We start from the raw sequence: 24,224 nt of genomic DNA, 5'->3' as shown, positions 1-24,224 counted from the left end.
TTGTTTATTCTATTCGTTTCAGAATGAAAAATATTGATGATGAAAACAGCACGAATAGCAAACATGACAGGGAAATTAAATGTGGAATAAAAATAAATAAGATTATCGAGAGTTCGCGCGCGATTTAGTTTAAGATTAAATTCTGGCTTTCATCTTGTTTTCACAGTATTCCAGCTGGAAGTAATGTGACATTTTTATTTTGAAGGAAATGGAATTTTCGATACTTTAATATTTCCCCGAACAATGTCTTCGGGAACATTTTATGAAAGTCTCTCGTTGCATTGCGATCTCGCGATTTCTCTACGAAAGACTTATTCGCGGAAGTCATCACGAAAAATCACCATTGGCTTGTCCCCTTCACAATTCGCCATAAAATCTATCCAAGCTGGCGGAACCGGACGATCATTCCGATGAACGTGCTTAGTGAGCAATGTAGAAAGTTTCAATCTTAATTGCGTTATGTAATTCACGTGATTGATTTTCTGAGTTATCGTAAATCTCGAAAAATAGATATTATCTGAAAAGATAATCGTTTTATTCGTTGAACTAATTGCAGAGTTTCTTTCAAGTGCAAAGAAGTGGTGCAAATCATCCACTATTTTTAAAGAGACTATTAATCTGAATTAATTTTTCTTACAATTTAAATTTTATGCGATTATCTTTCTGCTTTTAAAAACAAATTTAATTGCTATTTAATTGCTAAGCTGAAATCATATATCCTTTTTTAACTATAATATAATGATTGATATAATATTGTGATTGATTAAAAAAACAAATTTATAAATATGTTATACATAAAGTCGTGTATTTATAGTATAAATTAAAAAAATTTTTTGCTTATTGCGTATCTTTAAACTCGTGCTACAAAGTGTTCTTAAACTCTTGTTTGAAAAAGTCTTGTTCTAAAACTAAAAAACGGAACATTTTGCTCTTTTTTCGGAAATTATGTAATTTCCGAAAAGATTAAATATTATGCTTTTAGGTTTTAGCATTTTCAAATAAAAATTTAAAAGCCAGAACCGGAAACATTACTTAAGTTTGAATCTTTTATCATCTTATGCTTTAGACTGTCAACATTATAAATCTATGTATTAATATCGTCTGATACCAATGTTTGCATTATTTAATCAACGTAACTTACTGATAACTTTTGTTATATGTCATCTCATTAATCTGCGATTTATTAAGAATCTTGTCAACGTTATCGTTGTTAAACATTACAAGATGGGTTTGAAAGGTATGATTGGTCTCTTTATTACTATTAAACTGTTTTGTAATAAGAGAATTAATAACAATTTACAATTTATAACAATTCATAGAATTAATGATAAGTAATAATTATCACTTTATACATGAAAAAATTATTTTTATTTCCAATAATCTAATAATATACACAATTTTTTTTAATCTTCCAGAATTATTCTATTAAATACATTAATCCAATCTTATCTAATCTTTTTTTTTTGTATATGAATAATCATTTCTAATATATTTTTGTATGCTGAATCTGTTATCCAAATTTAGCTGTTAGGACAGAATTTTGAAAAAAATGATGTTAAAGAGATTAAAAACAATTTTAATAATTTTTATTTGTACCTCCTTACGCCAGTAGCAAATTGTTTTTAATTATCGTTAATATCAAGCTAAAGTATCAGCTTTTAGCTTTAAAATATATTGTTTTGTTACTATATAATTTTTCGTCACTTCAAACTTCTTCTATTTTTTGTTTTCAAAATATAGTAATTTAGAAATAGCCTGTTTTTGTCAATTTCGTACCGCTTTTTTTATTTAGCATAATATAATTATAAAATACAAAGTCATATTGAAACGAACAAAAACATTTGTTGCTATAATATTATGAAAACTTTTAAAATCATCGTTTTTGTCTGTCTAACATCATTTTTCTTAAAATTCTGTCCTGATAGCCAAATTTCAGTACCGGATTCAACAGGCAAGAATATATCGGAAATGATTTTATACACAAGAAAAAAGAAAAAAAGTCAAATTTTGTTGGACAGTATAATTGAGTGTCAAAAATTAGCTAAAAAGTTATTTAAAATATTTCAAATACTTTATTTGTATATGTATATGTATGAAGGATTAAGTATTTTTCAAGGTATTTCTGTTACTATTGTGGCTGGAAATAAAGGATTTTCATTAATCTCAACGCAATTATTCAACGTATTTCTCTTCGCGTAATTTCTCGTACGAATGAAACTCAAATATATCCTCAAATGTTCCGAAAAATTTTGGGTCGTCAAGACGGATTACTCGCGGAACAGAGATGTAGGCAAGTTTCTTTATGACTCGCACAAACCGGTCGCGAGGTCTTAAAATAGCACTCTCTGTCATTAGGTCTTTTCTTCTTCGCGATCTTTCTCTTTACTTCTCTCCTCCTTTCAGTTACAAGTTGTACCAAGTTATGTCAGATATCAATATTTTTTACTAATTACATTAATTTTATATATTAAAATAAAGATGCGAGAATACTAAGAAAAACAATGGCCTCAAAACTAGTTATATTGGTTTCAGAAGATTTTGGATTATATTATTTTTATTAGAAGAAAGGAACTTAAAGGTATTTTATATATATGTTTGTATATAAACTATTATAAATTTTATTATTTATATATATATATATATATATATATATATATATATATAATGTTTGTTTTAACATGTACAAAATATATTTTTATTTACATTTCACAATTCATCATTTTCAAAACATTTCTGCAATAAGAATAATTTAATCGGAAGCTTTATTTTGAGGAATAATGTAATTTCGATATGTTAAATTACTAAATTAAGAAGTGAATAAAATGCAAATTTTATGTCTCAAGAAATGCATATAGTCAAAAGCGTTGCAATTGCATCATATATTCGTGTAGCAATTATTAGTACACAAAGGCGTATGTAGAGTGAAAACCTTGGCGACAGATGTTACACCTGGATTCAAGTACATCGCGACTTTACATAATTTGCAAGCCTCTTCCACCGCATTTTATCGACCGACACGAAATTACTGGATGACACGTTCCGTCTGTATTTATAGCAAAGATTTTGCATAATCGTGTTTGTACGGCTATTACTTTCCTTCCTTTAGCGTCTTTAGACGTGTAGCAGTTATGCATTTTACTTGGCAACCTTATTGCGCCTTAATCACGCGTTATGCAAACTAGGACAACGATTATTGTCACTAGAAGTATCGGTGCTATTTTTAATGAAGCGAGAATGAGAAATACGTCTGACTAAGAATACATGATATCTTGTGGAACTTGTATGAAATTTTGACAGAAAATTTTTCTGATGTCTTTTTAAAAATGATGTTTCTTTAATAAAATCGTGATTGGAAAATTTACTTTTATACAACTTCAAATAACAGAGTTTAAACGTAAAATGTTATAATTGAAATGAGATTTTTAACTTAAAATTTATTTGAGATTAACGAAAGGAGATAATTTTGGTATCTTTGTACTTTAGTCCAACTTAGTCCGGTAAAGATTGTGTGAAAAATTTTTATTATTAATATTTATTGATATTTTAATTGGTTAGAGAGAGAAAGAAATTGGTTTTAATTACAATTCTATAATTAACTCATAGCTGTACATAAAACTGTAGAAATGCTCATTAGAATTAATATTCTAATTTTCAAATTAAAATACGCCTACTCTCTTTCAAAAGAAATATATTTATTAAATTGAACAGGAGAGAGTGTACTGTTATACTCATTATGTCAAATTATATCCAATTTGAATTATTTTTAATCATTTACATGGATCGCTCGTACTCAATATGTCGTTAATTTAAATTAAAACAATGGTGTTAAACAATGCGCATTAATATATGCATTAATATGGACATTGTTTATTTTGAAATTAACTACAAAAATAAATTGACTACGTTTTATTGAAACTCATGGAAGTTATACAAAATTATTTTTAACTCAAGAGATTGAATTGCTCCTTTGATGTCTAACAATGTGTAGTACTTAAAGAATTTTTTTTTACATTATAGTTTTTATTATATTATATTTAATATATATAATAGACGATATTCTCTCTCTCTCTCTCTCTCTCTCTCTCTCTCTCTCTCTCTCTCAACTTTTTTAATATTTTGTAATATGTAGTATAAATGATTCTCTATCAACAAACAGACAAGTTGACAATGCTATCCAAACACAACTACCGTGGGACTTTATCGTCTTCAAGCACGCAAGGTGTGTCCTTATCCGATCGCTTGCGTAAAGTGCGTGCGACGCAACTTGTATGTGAGACGGGACAGCATCGTTACGCTCTAATTCCGCCATTTCTGATCATTCTAACGTCTTTTATGGCGCACTGAACAAGTACAAGACATCCAACAGCAATTTAGACCGGCAGTCTCTCATTCCGGCTATCTGCTTTTTTTTTTTCATTCGTAGCATTACAAATCGCGTATATGCGATTTATAAAGCGTAACACATCCTGAGCAGATTAAACTTTCCACACGGAAGTTATATTTCGACTGTAGTAAACGTTTTGTGATATTTTATGTGAACTGAGTTACTTGTTATCGATAACACATTTCGATAATCGCTTTTAGAACAAATAAATTAAGTTATGATTATTAAATTTATCTAACGTTTACTCATTATATCTTTCAGTGTTTAATTTTTGATAATATTGAGTTAAAGCAAAAATCTTCATAGCTACTTCATTTGTGTTATGTTTTTTAAAAAATTTGACAGTTGTATTATTTGACAGAACGATGTTTCAGCTTTAAGAATCTGTTTTTTTTAATTGCAGTACACGATAATTTTTAACACAGTTATGAGCAGTCAAAATCAAAATGTTCCTTTTATTTAATTCACGCTAACTCAATAATATAAAATTTTTGGAACATTTTTAAAAAATAATTTTGTAGGGAAAACCTTTCACGTTTAGAAAAACGAAAATTTTTGCAAGTTTTTTTTTAGTAAATGCCCATAAAATTATAAAAAGAAGAAAATTTTCCGTTTTAGTTTCAGCTTATAGTTTCCTATATGTAAAAATTACCTCTCACAGAAACTCAAAAGACGTGATCTTGCGAAAAATATAAATTTTGAACTTCGAAACCCTTTTTTAAATTTAAATTTTATTCATTTTTAATGAAGTTACACAGCTGCTTGAAATTTATACACCAAAAAGAATGTACTAAATTTTAGTAAATAATTGTTTGAATATAACAGTACAAATATAACAATTTTTTGAAAAATATCACATTTATTTGTAAAAGTAAATATTTGCTAAATAAAAAATAATAGTTAAAGCAAGTGAATAATCCTTGTAGCACATAAATATAGATTTATATTTAGTAAATATTTAACTGGCACTATTCAAACAAATATTTATTAAAATTTATTATATTTTTATATGATCAATGTAGCTCTATGAACTTTTGCTCCCAACTCAATATTTAGCGGAGTAACGTTACACAGTTTCCAAATTCTGATACAGATAACTGTATATATGGCAATAACTTTTATTTCGCAATACTGTTTTCAAAACAAGCATTTTACAAAACTGGAACATTTCATCGGTAAATAAACGCCGTGTATGCATCGTACTATTAACAATAAAACAGTTTAACATTTCGATGCTTTCCAAAAAGATTTCTCAAATTCATATCGAGATGAACATGCGCATGCTAGAGAAAGAATAGATTTATACGAAACAAAATTGCCGTTGGGTTGTTACTCTCGCATCTAATAAACTACAAATTATCTATCTCAGAAGAATTGGAAATTCAGGTCAGAGCGTTGCAATGTTGCAGGAGCGCGGAAGTAAAGTCACTCCTAAGCACCATGTGGTTTAATCATTCCTTTGCGATTTAAACGAGAGAAAGAGCCTCGCACTCGTACTATTATATTAATATTTCGTAAACGATGTACACATTTTAGAACGAACAGATTTAGTTGGTGAGAGGCATATCATCAAAAATAGAGTTCGATACATGATAATAATAACAACTTTGAAACATGATTTTATTGTGATATAATTTACGATGTATTATAGTTATGCTTTACACGTGGTATAATTATTGTACTTATGTAAATTTTTAATGGCTGCGTTTAGCAGAAAAAACAATTTTTATAAAATTCTCAAGAAGATTCTTTAATGATTCTTGCTCTTAGTTTCTCGCTGGATCTAAGACAGTCTAAATGCAGTCTTAAGATGTCACAAGCCAATCACATAAAAGTATTAGCACGTTAAGACATTACTTAAGACAGTCTTGAAATAAGAATGGTCTGCATGAATACTGGTCTTATTGTTTGATCACTATTCATAGTTGGTTCTTATTTCAATTAGAACCTCTTAAGTAATGTATTAAAATATTAATACAGCTCTGTGATTGATTTATAACATACAAAATAGTCTTGAAACTATATTTAAGACTTTGAATATAAAAACCGACTATGAATACCGAATTAAACATATAAACCACTTATATATTCTCTTACAACAGTTGCAAAGCTGCTTTTTCTACTGTAAACATTATCTAAATTTATTCATTATTTATCTATTATTTTATATATGTTTTTTTATTTATAACTTGATGCTTCTACATCACATCATTTATCAAAATCAATATCGTCTTGTGTACGTATAAATAATCTGCCTGAATTTTTTTAATGAGCTATTTACTCTGACCGGTTGTGAGATAGTCCGGAACCAGTTTTGAATCGCGGTGAGTGCGCGAAACGTTGCATTTGCATCGAGCACGGCTGAAAGGGTGCCAAAGACGTGAAGTAGCGGAATATACGAGCTCTTTCATGCGTTGTTGAGGGGCACGCAAAACGACCGGGCACGAAGATATTACGATATTATTTTTACTCACGTCGAGGGCGTACCAACGTTCAGGGACGGTGTTGTACGTGTGCATCCTTGCGAGACGCGGAACACGATTCGTTTCGGCGTTTTATTACCTTAAAAATGCAGTCAGAACTAGAGTGCTTTCACGATGGCATGCAACAACGTGCAGTTTCACGGGAACGACAAATGCAGATTATGCGATAACAACCAACCGATTTAACGAAATAGGAAGCGTGTAGGAAATGCAAATAGAAAGCTAGGCAGTAAATATGATGTCATAGTGCGTGGCGATGGCTGTGATATTTATATTATTTATTCTCTATCAAATTTAATTTGGCACCTTACTGCAAATCCTTTAAACTCTACATCGTGACGTAGCATTATAGTTAATGCCTTTGTAATATAAGATAAAAGTTTTTCTTTCAAGTTAATTTTACTTTTTTTCTGAGAGATAATATAAACTTCAAGTATCTACTATAATAAATGTAATATAATTTTTGCAAACACGGCCTATTTATGCTTCTATTCTGTAATAAATCTTAACGGCAATGTCGGTATTATTATATTATTATTGCACAGGTTTTTTATGATATGTAAAACCTGTGCAACAGCAATGTAATGACATCGACACTGTTGTTAAGAGTTACAGAATATAAGAGTCTTAATAATTGCTACATATTTTCAACTTATGCCTTTATCATGAAAGGGATTAAAACGTGTTGAATTAATAAGATTTATTAATCTATAGTATGTCGTGGAAAAGTTTAGTATATGTATATCGTTAATTCTTCCATATCGAAGGAAATGATGAAATTTGCGTAATTGTTGCATCAATAATCTTGTTCTATCGTGTATTATCTTCAAATATAATATACCGATATGTGCGGAATGGCAATGAAAACCGTTTGCTTAAGATTGAAACGCGAGGAAAATGCTTTGCCGGCGTGACTCGGTATCGATGCAATCAAATGATACTATCGTCGGCGATTGCTGGTCGCGTTGCGTCGGAGTTCGGCCCTGCGTTGCACTGTTATACGAGTATGGAGACTATTAGAAAGTCGAGCTGTGCGAGTTACGAGCCCCGACGAAACACGGCTAAGCGAATTTCATAACGAGCAGCAGCGGGATCTGTCGTTCCCGCAAAATCCACAGAGCGCTTCTCTACGTAAAAGATGAGAAAAAAACCGCGACGGAAAATGCTCGCCCATGCTATTGTCTCGTTCACTACCACATACACATATTTTTAATACGTTGTTCCTCTTAAAGTTGTTGTGTCGTTGTGACAAAATCAATTTTTCAAGAAGGATAAAAAATTGTGACGTATATAGAAAATATAAAAAATTAAATATGTTCTAATTATTTACTCGCAAATAATGAAATATTTTTGCAAATCATTTTAGGAAATTTTTAAACTTTTCTATATTTAAAACATTAATAATGTAAGAAATTTGGGCTAGTGTTGTGCTAATAAACAGTGCACTAATATTTAAACAAAAAATTATTTAATATTAAGCTACTAGTATTCTATAATTATATGTATGTGTGTGTGTGTGTGTGTATATATATATATATAAAACTATAAATATTCACATTTAAAGTCAGATTTTTATTTTTGAATTTAACCATCATATTAAATTACTATTTAAATACTTATACCCGGAGCGAATATAATTGAGTATTCATTTATTCTTTCACTTATCGCTCTACCTTATTTCACCATGTTATAGTTGCATTAATTAATTATTAATTAATATAATGCAATAAGTTTGAAGATTTTTTATTTGAATATATTTAAATATTCTTGCATGAAATACATGATTATACAATATTTGAAATATAAATATAATATACGTATATCACGATATATTTTCATTCATGTATATTTTATTTGCATACTATTACTTTCTCACTTTTTCTTGTAAATATGGCTTTGTTCATTAAATTGAGAACATTAACGTTTAAATGATCAAATAGTTTTTTTTTAAGTTACATTGTTGGTATCAAAGGAACAATGATAATTTTTTGAGTGAAATAACATTTTGTTATTTTCAACTTCCATTTTATATCAAAATGTAAACCAATTCATTGTTTGTGATTGAATGGTTTAGTTTCTAAGTAAAGAACATCTATATCAACGTATGCACTTAATAAATAATGAACTAAATTTGAAGTCATATTTAATGAATTTCTCGAGTTAAATTGTTTAACTCTTTTGTTTTATTGTAGTTAATTTAACGACGCATTGAATAGGACGATCTATAAAAATGATAAAAAAAAACTCCAATTGGATATAATTTGACATTATGAATTTAACAGTGTAAAGTAGTATTTTTGTACTAGCACTGCTAGTATTACTATCGGCTACTACATATTTGTAAATGCCGTGATGTTTTATTCGTAACAATCGGTTCTGCGACTTCGAAAGAGTCAACGAAATCGCGTGCATACATGGTGCATTATAATTGAACAATGACGATGGATGACGTCATTGGTTAACGAAACGGTATGCATCGTTTGTCAACTCGCAAACTTTGGCGTTTATCGATGCAGATGCAAATGGGAACGTCGATGGAATTTTTCTATGAAACGCAAAATTCATAACGTCAGCAAAGTGTCGTCATGAATGCGAAATTTCGCGTATGATGTTAAATTTTTATTTCCCAATAACATGCCTTGAAAGGATTTAAGAAGAAAGTGCAAGAATATGAATTTACTATGAATATTGCCGTGCATAAGAAAACAATAGACTTTCGCTTGCATCGTGTTTGCTCGCACAATGGCCGAGGCTAACGGTACTCTCATAGTAGGTATTTTATCCTTATTCGAGTACCGTTCTTTTGAAATATTAAATGTTAGACTCCGGATTCAGAATTGAATAAATTCCACTACTTTGTTAATAATGATGACAATATATCGCTAGAGAAATATGCATTTTTATTTATACACTCAATCTATCTTCTTTATACAAGATGACAAATAGATATTATTATAAGAAATACAATCATGCTAAAACCATACCTCTGATTTATGTTCTTACAGTTTTTTACATTCTTAAATTTCTCTTGCCTGACGAATTATTTTATCTCGGATTATTTTATTTATTCTACGATTTTTAAAGAATTCGTTGAAATTATAAACCCTCAACTTTTGTGTATCTAAAAAATATATCGTGTTGTTTTACATGTTTCTTGCGTGGGTTGATTTATTTTTCTGGACTGACGCCTTGATTGCAGAGTTAGATAACAAGATACAGAGACGTTTGATAAACACTGACCATTTATGAATGACAAACACAATGCGGTAAATATACGTATAGGCGTTAATTAAGAAGAGGGAGAAGAAATAAGACATTGTATGATTGACCTTGGTAATTAATCTAAACACTATTATTATTATGCTCTCGCGGATGATAATTTGCGCCATTCGCGGGTCATAAATTGTGACAAACGGTAAAACTATAATATAGCATACATTTCTGGGTTCCATATATAATGCACATTCATCGTCCATTCCGTCATCTAGCTTTGTTTTGTAAGGCGTTCATTAAACCTGGCTGCGACCCAGACTCTGAATCTTTTCTTGTATCTCGAGAATTCTTGGCAACCGATACGTCAACTAGGAGACGGCACGTCGAGGCGCCAACACGCAACAGCTGCTTGTTGTTGCTTAATAGCCAAATGGCCAGATTTTTTCATGTGATTTCTACCTCCGACGCAAACGAATTTATTACTGCTGCGATTCGCATTTTTGGGTTATGATGTAATTATTCCCAGGATTTAATATGCTTTCTGTCTCGCTGTTATTTTTTAAACAAATGCGAAAAATAGAAAGATACTTTTCTCGTGAACCCGTATTACACATAATTTTTTTACAAGAGTCTGCGATGTGTAATATAAAGAAATGTAATGAAAGATTTTTATTTAACAGAAATATCAAATTTCTGAATAATTGACCGATCAAATATCGAGTGGATTCTAGGGATTAAATTTTACACGTGCCAAACGAATGGTTAGAAATTTTGTTCTTCCGGATATCCGGAGTATGAAAAACTGAAAGCGAATAACTTGATTATACATACATCGTAATACATTCACTTTTAGCTCGCGGCTTATTTTACACGCGGAAGTTACGGTGAAATATCGCCGATTAACAAGATAGATATATAGAAAGTATGAGTCAGCAATCGATAATGATTATTTGTCCAATAATGATATTCGTAGATGAGCTCGTCAAGAGAGAGATTAAAAGATTGTCGCTTCGCGAATTTGCGGTCGATACGTGACATGAGATGTAATAATTCGGCAGTTGTGGACATTACGAAGGATCTTTATGAGCTTATTAAATTTTTATTTGATCAACTATAGTAGTCGAGATAATTTATCGATGATCTTTGAACTTTTCTATACGATCTTTTCTATGTATAGGTATCATCGTAATAGGAGATTGTAACTTAAAACGTTATGACGTTATAACGTATACGTTATTTAATTAATTAAGTATCTTTTTAGTTAGTTTATATTCACCTTATATATTATACCAACATTATTAATGTACGATGAAAACTCGATAGTACATGTATATTTAATAAGTAACGTAATCTGAGACACGTGTGATAAGCATACATGTTTATGTGTAAAGTAATACGTGGTGCTCTAAAATTAGTGTCACTCTGACTAAATAGATTCGTTTACTTAAGTAAATTTTTTAATTTATGCTTTTTATATAATAATATTCATTAATACACATAAAGCTATTAATTGTTAAACTATGTATTAATAAATATGTTAAATTATTTATTAATTTTTTAATTGTAGCTAAAAATATTTTTCTTTTTACGATCGGCTCGGTGATTTTTAAATTAAAATTAAAGATAAAAAATTTTTTGCAAACGTTAGATTTTTAGACTACTTTAGAATCTAATGCGCAAGAAAAATATTAATTTTTTTTTGTTTTTTTTTGCACAGCTATAACATCGTAAGGTACACACGAGTACGCGGCACATGAATTTGTGGCTTTATAATTTATAAATTTATAATTACTATGATGATTATATCACAGTATATGGCTTGGCCTGCGCCACAAAACGTAGTCACAAAATTAATCTCTTCGTCTAATTGCCATTCCGAATTAATGGCTGGACTTCCATGGTAAAGGCCACAGTTTCGGCGGGTGGGCTTTAATTAACGCGACAATATGAAACGGCCATCGACCGGAAATCACGCGCATCGAATAAGCCGATCGATTGGCAATCGTCTCAAAGGATTGTTCACCGTATATAGTGTTGTGGATAGATAAAGTGCATCGATTGTATAATGATACATACGTTTAAATTCCTGCAACGATGTCGACGTACGCGTTACGAATACGTGTATATAATCTCACGTTTTAAGTTACATTGTTTTTCAATTACGGCCACAATATAGCTGTGAAAAGGCAGACCATAATATGATTCAATAAGCCTTTAAAATTTTCAAGAGAATGAACTTTGATGTCTCCTAAATATTAAAAATTATCTAATTAATATTGTATATCAAAAATATAAAGTAATATTGATATTGCGTAATTAATATATTTTTATTTTAGAATTTTAATTAATTAATTGCCTAATTGTGAATTTTATTTATTTATATCATGATGTGATAGTTGATTAATTTATCATATTCTCTCTCTCTCTCTTTCTCTCTCTCTCTCTATCTCTATCATAACACATTTTCTAGAAAATATATAAACATGAGAGAGAATTGTAACAGGAAATGATATGATGCAAGAAAAATATTTTATTAGTCCGAAATGATGAAATAGTTCTTATAATGATATTTTTCTTCGACCTTCGCAATTGTTGATACTAACAAAAGAATGTTGTTTTAACCTCGTTTAATATTTCTTTCTTGAATTGAATGAAGGTATCAATTAGGCGGAAACTAGATGTCCTCGATTCACGCTTTTTTGAAGCGGAAGCATCTGGCTTTCCATCAAGAAACGCACCAAGGAAACGCGATTCGAATAAAATTCGTCTCCTCTCTTTATTTACTCGTATTTATCCTATTATACCTAGCACGTACAAGGTTTTATTTCAGAAACAAAGAGAATTTTATTAAATATCTACTTTACACTCTACGTATTTCTTAAGAAATACGTAGACATATCTTGAAATATTTATATATTTATACATGTTCGTAAAAGTTTATACGATAAAACTGTAAGTTTTTCTTCTTGGAAGTAATTTTAATCTTGTATACAATTTAAAGTGCAAGTTAAGTTTTTGATGTAATGAAACATTTAGAATCATCATGAGAATAAAATTTCATGTTGCGTTTCTTCTTTGATATTCTTCCTCTTTTTTTTCGTTTACGATTGTCGGCATTTCCGCTTAATTTGTAGGATGATAACGCGAACACTATATTATACGATTGACTCTCCGTTTACGATGGAATTTCCACATTCTTTTGAGTCACGCCAGGTAATTTTCGTAAATGAGGAAAAGAAAAATTCTGTACCGATATAAATTAAGGACGATTAAAATGTCTGATTGTAAGACGAAAAAATTGCTAAAGTGTATGAGAAAATAATAATGGACATATTGTATTCTAGGAACAGATTGGAAATAATTAAAAATTATTGAACTCTAAGTTTGTTATTATTTATTTTGTACTTGTAAAATAGTTCTTACATTTTATTACTTGTTTCTTATAGAAACTTCTAATGATTACATTTAATAAGTATTTTAATATTTTCTCTGTATAATCTTTTCCAAATTATTTTTCATATCTTTTATTTTAACTAGGATATTAGCGATATTCTTTATGTCCGATATAGTACTTCAATCAGTTTTATTCCCAGAGCGATCACCGTTTCGACATTTCCGCAACAGCTTCGATCCCACTACGCTAGTACCAAATACGATACATTACATCGATTACATTATATGGGCGAGGTTACGTCATAAAGTAACGCGGTTTGTGGCACACGAGGCGGCACAAATCGAGTTTATCCTTTGCGAATTCCCGGAGCCCTGCCTCGTTAAAACAACGCCGACAGTCAGCAGAGTTTCCGTCTCGGTGGCCAACGTTGTTCCCGAACAACCTGATTGCTACACACAGACATAGGTACACGCACATATTCCCTACTCTCTTTCCTCCGTAAAGTTTGTCTTCCGGTGACGGAGTTTGGCGTAGATATCGATCCATTGTTGTCGAGGACAACGAGTTTCATCCTTGTGGTTCCGAGACGATCGTTAAACGAGTCGGTCAACGACGGGGAAGAACATCTCTTCGCATCGTTGCCTAACGGAAACATCGATGCTGTATGTTTGCTTTAGTAGCTCGTTAACGGAGAACGAGAGAATCCTCATCTTGATTTTATCGAGTTTCCTTCGTACCTGAGACGGAATTTAGAGAAACCTTACAAACATATACAATTAAAAGTATTTTCCATCCTATCATTAAAACACGAACAATTTATCGTTTTAATGCTAATCATAATAATTAAAGGTACGATAATGTATTCCAGACACAATGGAGAAACGTGGATGCGCAATAATACGAGTCGCTTCTTGAGCTATGAAACATGCACAACGATATCGATTGATTTGTTCGTCACAAAGGAACTTTGTAGAAACCAATTGTGCTGCGTATCATTATAAAAAAAAAAAAAAAAAAAAAAAAAAACAAGTAATGGCGCGATTATCGGTTGCATTTATCGTTGGGGCAGTGGCAGTTCCACGATGGAATATTGTTTATTGCCCGTATAAAATCTTATGAGCGATTCTTGCAAGTTCTCCAGAAACAACAACAACAATAATAATAATAATAATAATATACATCTGGAATAATAAAAGATTTCCTGCGAATGGTCGTGTTTGCGGAACAAACGTGCATAATAAAAGCTTGTCGGTAAAACACCGAATTTAATTCGGATCAGATGTTCAATTTGGATTCGAGACATTAAGCGGCGCGATGTATCATAAAAGGAAATCATTTTGGCACGATGCCCCATCTTGCCAATTTGATGGCGTTGTGGCTGTATGAAATATGATAGTAGGACAGTAAAGTCAATTCGCACATAAAACTTGATAGAGCGGTGTATTTATTACACACTCTTGAACAAGTAAACACACGTCTTCCTGATAGTAGTATTTTGGTCTTAGAATTGCAATGTGCAATATTTCGATGTTCTAGACAGTTTCAAATACAATTGCAGATTTTACATTATATATTTAAAATGTACTCTCTAAATTTTTTGGAGTGAAAGTCGCTCCAAGGAATGAAGTCTCATTCCAAAAAAAAGAGTGAGATTCCATTCCTTCGGCGTGAATCTCACTTCAAATGAATGAAATCTCACCTCTATAAAGAGTGAAAACTCTTATTCAAGAGCGAAAATATTTTTACTCATTTTTCAAGGCTCAATTTTCAATCTTTTGAAGTGAGATTTCACTTCGAAAAATTTAGACAATATATTTTCTCGAAAAGAAAAATGATAAAATATTAGAAAAGGAAAAATAAAAAGTGTACAATTAGTTGATGTATTCATAAGTTTGCTATTCTAATCTTAATATTGTTAAAATATGCATAATATTTTTTTTAATCATGCCAGACATATCCAAAATTCCCAATCATTTTTCAATCACGTTGCTCTTTTTTTATCTTTCTTTCTCTCTTCAATAATATCGGGAAAAAAATTTCTTCATATTTAAAAAAACTTGTTTGCAAAAGTTTTTCATTTGTTGCGAAATTTTCATTACAATTATATCATTCGCTAGAGCAAAGTTTCAGCTTTAAGAATCTCTTTTTAAATTAACGGTATGATAATTTTTACCAGAGTTATGAACAATCAAAGTCTGAATGCTTCTTTACTTAACTCGCGAATAATTCAGGAACAAAAAACCGTAGGAACATTTTTAAAAATTGATTTTGAAGAAGAAAGTTTCAAGTTTTCACGATAGGTAGTTGAGAATTTCCGTAAATTTTTTTTGTGTACGTGAGAGACCCTCAAAATAAAAAGAAAATTTTTCACCTTTTTCAGCTCGTAGTTTTTTAAACATAAAAAATTATCAAACTCACAAAAGCTCAAAAAATAAAAGTAGCAATTTCAAGTTTTAAAACCCTTTTTTAAAATTTAAATTTCATTCATTTTTAAAGATATTGTGTATATATATACAATTTTGAATTAAAAAAAATATGAAGAAACTTTTCCTCCGTATACCCAATATATTTACCTTTCATTGAAATGAACGATTACATTGCGTCGTGTTAAGAAACAATTCCAGCGATTCTGCTTAAGCAGTTCGTTTAATCTTAATCACGATTGCCTCAATTAACATCCAACGATAAATTGCCCCTCGCGATTTCGTCACTGAGAATAGGAGACTCCCCACGGAGATTTCCCGTGACGCGCGTGCAACTGTCGGAAGAGATTAAGAGTCATCGGGAGACCCAGACAACGACGCGACGCGACGCGACGCGACGCGACGCTTCGCCGCGCCGGGGAATACGGCCGCGCGATTATCGCAGGAAATGTCGAAATGGCTCGCTCGCACGCGCGCGTGCTCGTGCCACCTTTCTCTTTTTCGACGGTTCGTCGACGGGCGATCCTAATTCCATCGTGGGTGAACGTAAGAAGCACCTCGTTCGAGCCGATCGACGAGCGTGATCTCGGTCACGCAGCTCACCGTCGCGACCGATAGCTGAAGAACGGGGGAAATTGCACGCCGTCTGTGCACGTACCAAGGAACTGAGGTACCGTCCGTTACTATTGCATCCATTGGTGACGGATTACCGCACGGACACGTAACTCGAGCCATTTGAGTCGCGTTCAAGCGTAAGGAGGTCATCCGAAACTCTGCATTATTAACTGCTAACTGTCGATTGCTCGCAAATCAACTGTCCATTTTGTATCATCGCTGGAGTGTACGTAAACTTTCACAGTAAAGCCATCATGATGAAATTTTTCTGAATAGATTGAAATGCGCTCGTGTGGATTAAAAGCAGTTCTCCCTTTTTTTTTTTCTTAGCGATACAACTTTCATCGTTTTCAAATGCGATTGTTTTATGCTGTTGTTTTAAACTCTGATTTTATTTCTGCACTACACTAAAAAAAACTCTCTCGCTTTTGCCAAATATTAAATATTTACCTATTTCATTTTAAGTTCCGAAAGTGCACATTAGCCACAGGAAAAAACAGAGAGAAGTTTAAATAAAATATCCTCTGTAATTTATTATTTGCACGTTTGATACACTTAATTAGAAAATCTTATCAAGAAACTATGAATATTCTGTACTATTATATTATTATAATGTTCTTATTAAGATTGTTGTTGATTTGAGATTATTATTGAGATAGTACTCCACATATGGCTGTTGTTTTATTTATATTAAAATATTTATGAAGATTTTATAAAGTTAAAAAAAATGTAAAATTTAAAATTATAAAGGTTTAAAAAAAATCTGTATGTAACTGATAAATATTAGATCGGTGTAAAATACATTTGTCGTTCTTCTCTCCAAGTTTATATTTAATAAATTCGAAAATTGAAGCTTTTTAAAAAGAGGATTGAAAAAATCTTAAATATAAATGAAATGTCCATCAAAGTTTGTGGCAATAATTCTGCTTCGATTTTACTTAAATTTTGTTTTCAATTTTGGTTGACGTGGCAATATCTAATATTAATACTCTAATGTTATTCGTTAGTCTAATATTATTTTAATGTTAGTTTATGGCACATATCTTGGCACGTCTCGATCTGTGTCTGAATCACCGCCACTGTTTACGTCAGTAGGTATATGAATGAAACTATAATAAGGAAACTATAATGAGAGAGAGAGAGGGAATTTTAATAAGAGAGAAAAGCGCCTGCAAAAAAATCGACGTCATCTATGCATGCAGTTGTTCACAGTTGCCTACTTCCAGGCGCTGTTGTTATATTGTAACAACTGAAACAAGTGAAGAAATATTTTTAAAACCGATTAACATTAGGTATATTACTTTACATTATTTATTGAATTTAAATTATTATATAGTTTTTTTGTGAAATAGGCGATTGTATAATTTCTTCATTTTGTTATCCGTGTTACATTCGAACGAATTACGAGGTTCTGTTAATTAAAAACAAATTCAAAGATTGCGATAAATTTGATGTATGAAATGTAAACAGTTGTAGGAAGATACATATAAGTTTTCAGGCTCAAAGAGGGATTAAAAATTCCAATATTGCGTATAAATGATTAAATATTTTAGCACGCGGTTATGTGGTTTCATCGAAAGTCCGGTCGATTGACTGAATTACGAATTTATTATTTATATCTCCGATGGCTGAGAACTCGCAGTATAGTGGCTTATTAATTGTCCTTCTCTCGACTCATACCGCGATTTTCATAATTAACATAATGCTATGCATTTTTTATCGCGCAGTCATGAAGTATTTCCTCAGCAAATATATACTTCAGTGCCATCTTTCAGCCCCCGTCGCGGAAAATCGCGAATATAACTCACAACCTCGCGAAGTGTTACGTAAATATTTGTTTTTTGGCGAAGTATATTGCCCGAGCGTGAAAGCAATGGACGCGTAAACAAGAGCCATCGAAATTGTGCCATAGCTATTTATACCTGTCCGCTCATATTTACCCGGACCGGTGAAAAGGGTGCTCGCATTAGGTCACTTAATTAAATATTGTTCGACAATTTATTTTATTTCCCGGAATGTCGCACAGTAATATTAATTTCGCCTGCCTTCAGGCTGTTTCGGTGGCATAATTATTGGCACAACGTCGTACGATTTAACGCAAATTTATGCCTAATCGCCAATAGTCGGAGCAATTAAAATGAGTCACATCCGAAGGTACTGAGCACTATATTTTGTACATTATTATTTTGCCTCTGTATTCAGATATATATACTGCAAAGTTCTGAATTTATATCTTCCGATACATAAAACGTTTTCTCTCAGTTTTGTTTAGTCTACACGTGCACGCCCTTTGGCTCACATTACTTCCGAGTTTCTGCCGAGTTGCTAAATATTACAGCGCTAAACGTAGAGACAACCGCAATTCTACAGAAACTTTCTTAAATCTTTAATAAAATTTGCTACCACAAATAATCCAATTTCATCGTTTAATTCATCGGTAATGTGGATAATTCGATTATTCACTTAATGAATAATATTCCACTCGCTTGTGATATATTGCATTATAGAATAATCTCTCTAAACCATAGTGATGTTCAACTTCACAGTAAAAAAAAGATATAAATTTTTTTATTAAATCAGATTTGAAATAATTCACAGAATAAAATATTTAAGTCATATTTCGTTGGATAAAAAATGCAAATATACTGAAAAAAGAATGTTATATCAACAGTATTATTTTAATTGAAAATAATTTTATTAATTCAATAACACTATTAAGGAAACAAATACTTTATGCTTTCGTTTTAAAACGTTATTTGTTTCATTAATATTATTATTGAATTAATAATATTATTTTTAATTAAAATAACGCTGTTGATATAATATCTTTTTTTTTCAGTGTTAGTTTTTTTTTTACTGTGAATTAAGAAAATTATTCACGAAGGTTATTGCACAATAAAGAAATAAGAAACATGTTTGTTGGTTCATAATAAAAAAAAAATCATTAGATTAACTATATGTTCGACTTTCTTTAAGAATTTCTTTTAGAGAGCCATTTTTAGCAAAATTTTGTGGACCGCATAATTATTTATTTCATTTGCATAAAATAAAAAAAAACATGTTTTTATATTTGCTGATAAATATAGTGTTTCGAGAAAAGAATTTTTGACATTTTATAGCAATCATTAATTCGGAGCTCTTCCTCAGTAACGAGTGAACCCGCTAAGCCGTGTCGAATGTAATTGAATTAAAACGTCGGATGCAATTAGCGCGGGAAGAGTCGCAGCCTCCCGCGTGCGCGCGATGTTACTTTTCAAATTGAGCGAATCGAGTATGGCTACTGCCGCATGAAGTGCAATTGCATTTTCGTGATTTACGCGCACGACATAGACAACACTTGTTGCCCACAGCACGGATTGCGACAAATAACAAAGCTGCATGAGCATCCATTAGAATGCTGCAATGCATTACGATCATTAATTTTCTAACGATTAGTTCGATTTGATGTTCAGAATGTTTTATTTTCAACTGCGAGCGTCATGCTCTCGTCGAATTATTTTTTGCAACCACGCTTGTTTTTAATTTGATTTGGCAATTTTCCTGCCGTACGCTTGGAGTGGAATTTTTTACTTAAATCGAAGACGGAGAAGAGTGAATATTTTCTAAAGAAGTAATGCCGTTATATTAACGGTATATTTTTAAATTTTATAACAAGAGAAAAGAATTTCGAATTATCATGTATTTCAGTGAAATTTTAAAAGAAATAAAAATTTGTTTTACAAAAATAAATGTGATGAATTAATACTATTTTAATACGTACACAAAATTGTGAAAAATTTGCTATAATTGATAAATTGCATGTTCGTACAGTGCGAATTAAAATGTCAAGCACGCAAAAGGTTGCTCATTAAATTCTGCGAAAGGTTAAAATACTTTAAGTACTTTGCGTGGAAAATAGTTTTCTGGATAGAAATTACTTTTCAAGCGTACTGCAGTTTACTTTTTCTTTCAATTTAATTATGACTTTAGTTTTTTAAGCTCCTGCGCACGTTGTAGATTGCATGTGTTTTCATCATCCTTGTTTTGGATTGTTTGTTGCATCCCAGGTCCAGGCGTTTCTCTCAGGATGTCACAACTTCAAAATCGACGGAAAATCTCTCAACATCTTATGTCAGGTATGCAAAACACATATGCACGTTATCATCTCATCACTTCTCTATTTTCTCTGGACTTCAGCAGAAGAACTAAGTAAGAACTAAGTATTATAAATAGATATTATCTCATTATTATTGTTTGTATTGATGTTTAGAATGTAGTACGATTGTGCATCCTTTAGATAAATGCACGCAAGATTGTTTATAAAAAGCATGTAAGAATGGCAAGATTTAGAAGTAGAATCTTATTTTTAAGAAAATGTCTTTTTTTTTTTACTGACGATAAATCTAGCCGTAAGATGATTGCAAAAGAAATTTATGTAATTACACGTCTCTTTTTCGATATTAAAAAATTTTCTATGTTTCTGAAAAGTACAAAAAACTAAAACAATTCTAAAAGAAACTTAACAGAAATGTGACTTACAGCAATATGTCATTATTATGACATAACGCAAGTTCGTTCACCGATTTTTTTCATTCACCGATTGTTTCTTTTTTTTTTCTTTCTTTCACGTTTCACTATGTCATATTATTCAGACCCATTCGCAGGAATTTCATTGGACTTTATCTTTGTCGGCCACGCGTTAGACGACGCGACTTATGGAGACAACCCGCACAGTGCACGGTTCGTTGCATCGTGAAATTGCGTTTTGTTATGGCTACGCGAGATTGCCTCCACTGAGCTGAGCGTTTTACAAATAGTGTCACGCCAAACTATTAACGTCTACCGCGTACATCCCACAAGAGTAAGTCGACGAGTTCTCTTGACTCTATTTCCGAATGTGCAAGCGTCTTGATTCCATTCCGGGGACGTAAACTGCAAACAAATACCTTTTCATTATCCGATAATTTTGCGCGTTTGTTTTCATTTTGTATCATTTTCATTTCACATTTTCAACTATTTTTTTCTTTTTTCTATTCAAATGACTTTTCAGGTAAATTTTGCAAATCGACATTTTTGGAGTGGAATTTGCAGGGAATTTAAAATTAATTTTTTAAAAAGCGTCTGTGTGGGAGTAGAGTACATCTCGACACATTCTGATCGTTTCATTCTATCTCCTCTGATCTACTTTTCAGCAGATTTCGTTTTACTTAATCAAATTTATTGTGCAACGAGCTCGAGATATAAACGAGAGTAAAGCTAATTAGTAACTACATTTATTCTATTACAGGAGTAAGAGTCGTAGTGTGGATCATGGATTTACAGCACCCTTCGATTTGGACGCTCTACGGAACAAGGTCGAAGGACGTTTTGAATCTGTGGATAAACTCTCGAGAGGTGAGTACGTTATTACACTATTAAACAATTGAAACAATTGATCGCGTAGGATATTTTGCATGAAAATTCCAACCCACATGGAATAAATCTCGTTTAGTCGCGAATATTATTTTAGAAAAGATGTCGAGATTTGTTCTCTTTAAAAAAATCGTATGCTCTTTTTCTATCATTGCAGATTAACTTCAATCTCGGTTCAATTTACTCTTCATGTTTTTCAAATTCTTAGAACTAGTAAAAGATGAAGAGTTGAACCGAGATTAAAATTAAGTTACATTGGTAGAAATGGCATTCTTCTTAGTTCTGTTGTCGTGATCGAGCGTGGTGACTTCTCTCATATGCCTGTGGTGCGCACAATCATACGGGACATTTTTTAACGTCGATTCCGAACGACTAAATTTTTAGAGAACCGTTCTTGGCAAAGATGGTTCTCGATGGGTTCCTTCCGAGAGGAGATACGAGCGTATAAAAATATTTTTTAATTTACCAGGTAATTGAACCCGGGATTTCTAACATAACAGATCAGTGCACTATCTGCTTTGCCACACTCGCTCTTAGAAAACGGGCATTAGACATATATAATTCCTTTGCATTTAATTCAATATTAAACTTGAAAGTGATCGAAAATATCCAGACTATTTAATATTAAGAATTTAATATTAAGCGGCTGCAGCAATTTGTCTTTTTTATTTTCGAGCGATATATCATTGTACGACACGTGCTCTTTTTTTCATAGCAATGATCGATTTGATTCGCTGAGTTACGCTATCGAATATCATTTAACGTGTCCGTCGATGTCTCGCGCGGATTCACGCACTCGATCATCCACAGAATATCCGATGCGGAAGTTCCGGGTGACGTCGCCGACGACGGGTAGGCGAATTGGAGAGGTTGATCATGATGATGACGCGATCTATGCTAAATGAAGGTTTCAGGGACCCGGGCTGTTTCGACGAATCAGCCGCGCGCAGCCTTACTCGGGCGAGTTACATTGACTTACTTTCTCGAAGTGGCACAAGTGCCACGTGTGATCGATCGCCCTATCTCGCGCATACTTCGAACCGACGCGCGTTACCAATATCCAGCATAGCTCGAGAGCTTAATGAAGACTAATTGACGCGCAGGATTAAAGATAAAGTGCTGTTGTAATTAATGGAACAATGTTTCGACAAACGAAACGTAGATCTGGTTTCAAAAGACCGATAAGATTACAAACAAATGACGAAATGATAGTACTTGTATATACTGTCGATAGTACTGTCATCTAAGAATCACTCTTAATTGGAATAGATAATTCAGGCAGAATATATATATTACTTCAGAATGTTTATTAGTCTAGAAAAATATGGAAAACTGAAAATTTTCAGGGGATTTTTTTTATCTTTGAAAATTGGGAAAATTTTATCGATACTCTTGGAAATTTTTGAAATTTTACTTATTTCTCTCTCTTTCTGAAAATATCTTCTTCTTTATAATATGAAATGTTGACACACAATTGATTAAAAATAAGTGGCATACACTTCCGCGTATATTCACGTAGTGAAACTCTTGAGTCTCGCAAATTTTTATTTAAAAAATCAGGTGACATTACTAAACAATTCTCAGCAGAAGAGAGTAGTTCGCTGTATTGCAGTGAATCTTTTTTATATTGCCCTACATACAGGTTTCATGACTTCAATTGTAGAGAATGATAGATATAGCCTCATGAAATTCCTTCTGTCTTCTATTAATTTACAATATAAAGTTTATTTGCATTACTCGTATTCTAATTTATTTCATAGTTGCATTTTTTTTAAATTGTCTAATTTTACCTGGAATTTTGAATAAAAATACTGTACTTTGAAATGTTGAGCTCGAATATCGTTAGAAAAATTCCATCAGGTCAAATTTTTAAGATAGTATCAGTTTTAAGATAAATATTTCTTTCGAATAAGTTAGATCCAAGTGATCAGTAAGTTTCCATCAGAATTTGATGATAATTGAGAAATTTTTTTGATAACGTTATCAAAAAAAAATAACAGGACAAAAATATGTTAAACAACTGCTAGATTCCAATGCGTGAAACCGATTCAAAATATATTGTAAAACACAAAAATTGAACGCTCGATACTTTTGATTTATTTCTTAATTTTGATAAAATTGTATAGTGTAAAAAATATCTTTTCTTATATCTCAATCAGACCTGGTAAAAATATTTCAATGGCAAATTCGGGCTTAGCGTCGAAAATTATTCTAGAAACAGTCTTTACATTATGCTCTTGCACAAAATCTTGTAAATTAGTATTATAAATTAGTATTTATTGTATTACCTGTAAAAAGCACATGGCAAAAAAAGCAGTAAA

The 24,224-nt window shown here is 31.6% G+C and overlaps 1 protein-coding gene across 16 annotated transcripts in view; it reads left to right on the top strand.

The window, feature by feature from the left end:
- mtd (TLD domain-containing protein mustard) overlaps positions 1-24,224 on the top strand; it is a 155,456-nt gene that overhangs the window by 69,828 nt on the left and 61,404 nt on the right. For 12 of the 16 annotated variants that reach the window (XM_087404483.1, XM_087404481.1, XM_087404478.1 and 9 more), the window contains 2 exons: positions 20,559-20,627; positions 21,779-21,885. In XM_087404483.1, the coding sequence (XP_087260609.1) occupies positions 20,559-20,627; positions 21,779-21,885 (176 nt within the window). The remainder of the gene's footprint in view (positions 1-20,558; positions 20,628-21,778; positions 21,886-24,224) is intronic. The other 4 variants (XM_087404488.1, XM_087404482.1, XM_087404489.1 and 1 more) reach the window with 1 other exon arrangement.

The sequence above is a fragment of the Acromyrmex echinatior genome, chromosome 3 (assembly GCF_024713525.1).
Source record: "Acromyrmex echinatior isolate Ae372 chromosome 3, ASM2471352v2, whole genome shotgun sequence".
Classification (NCBI taxonomy): Eukaryota; Metazoa; Arthropoda; class Insecta; order Hymenoptera; family Formicidae; genus Acromyrmex; species Acromyrmex echinatior.
Note: the sequence above shows the minus strand (reverse complement) of the source record. Positions and strands in the feature narration are given on the sequence as shown.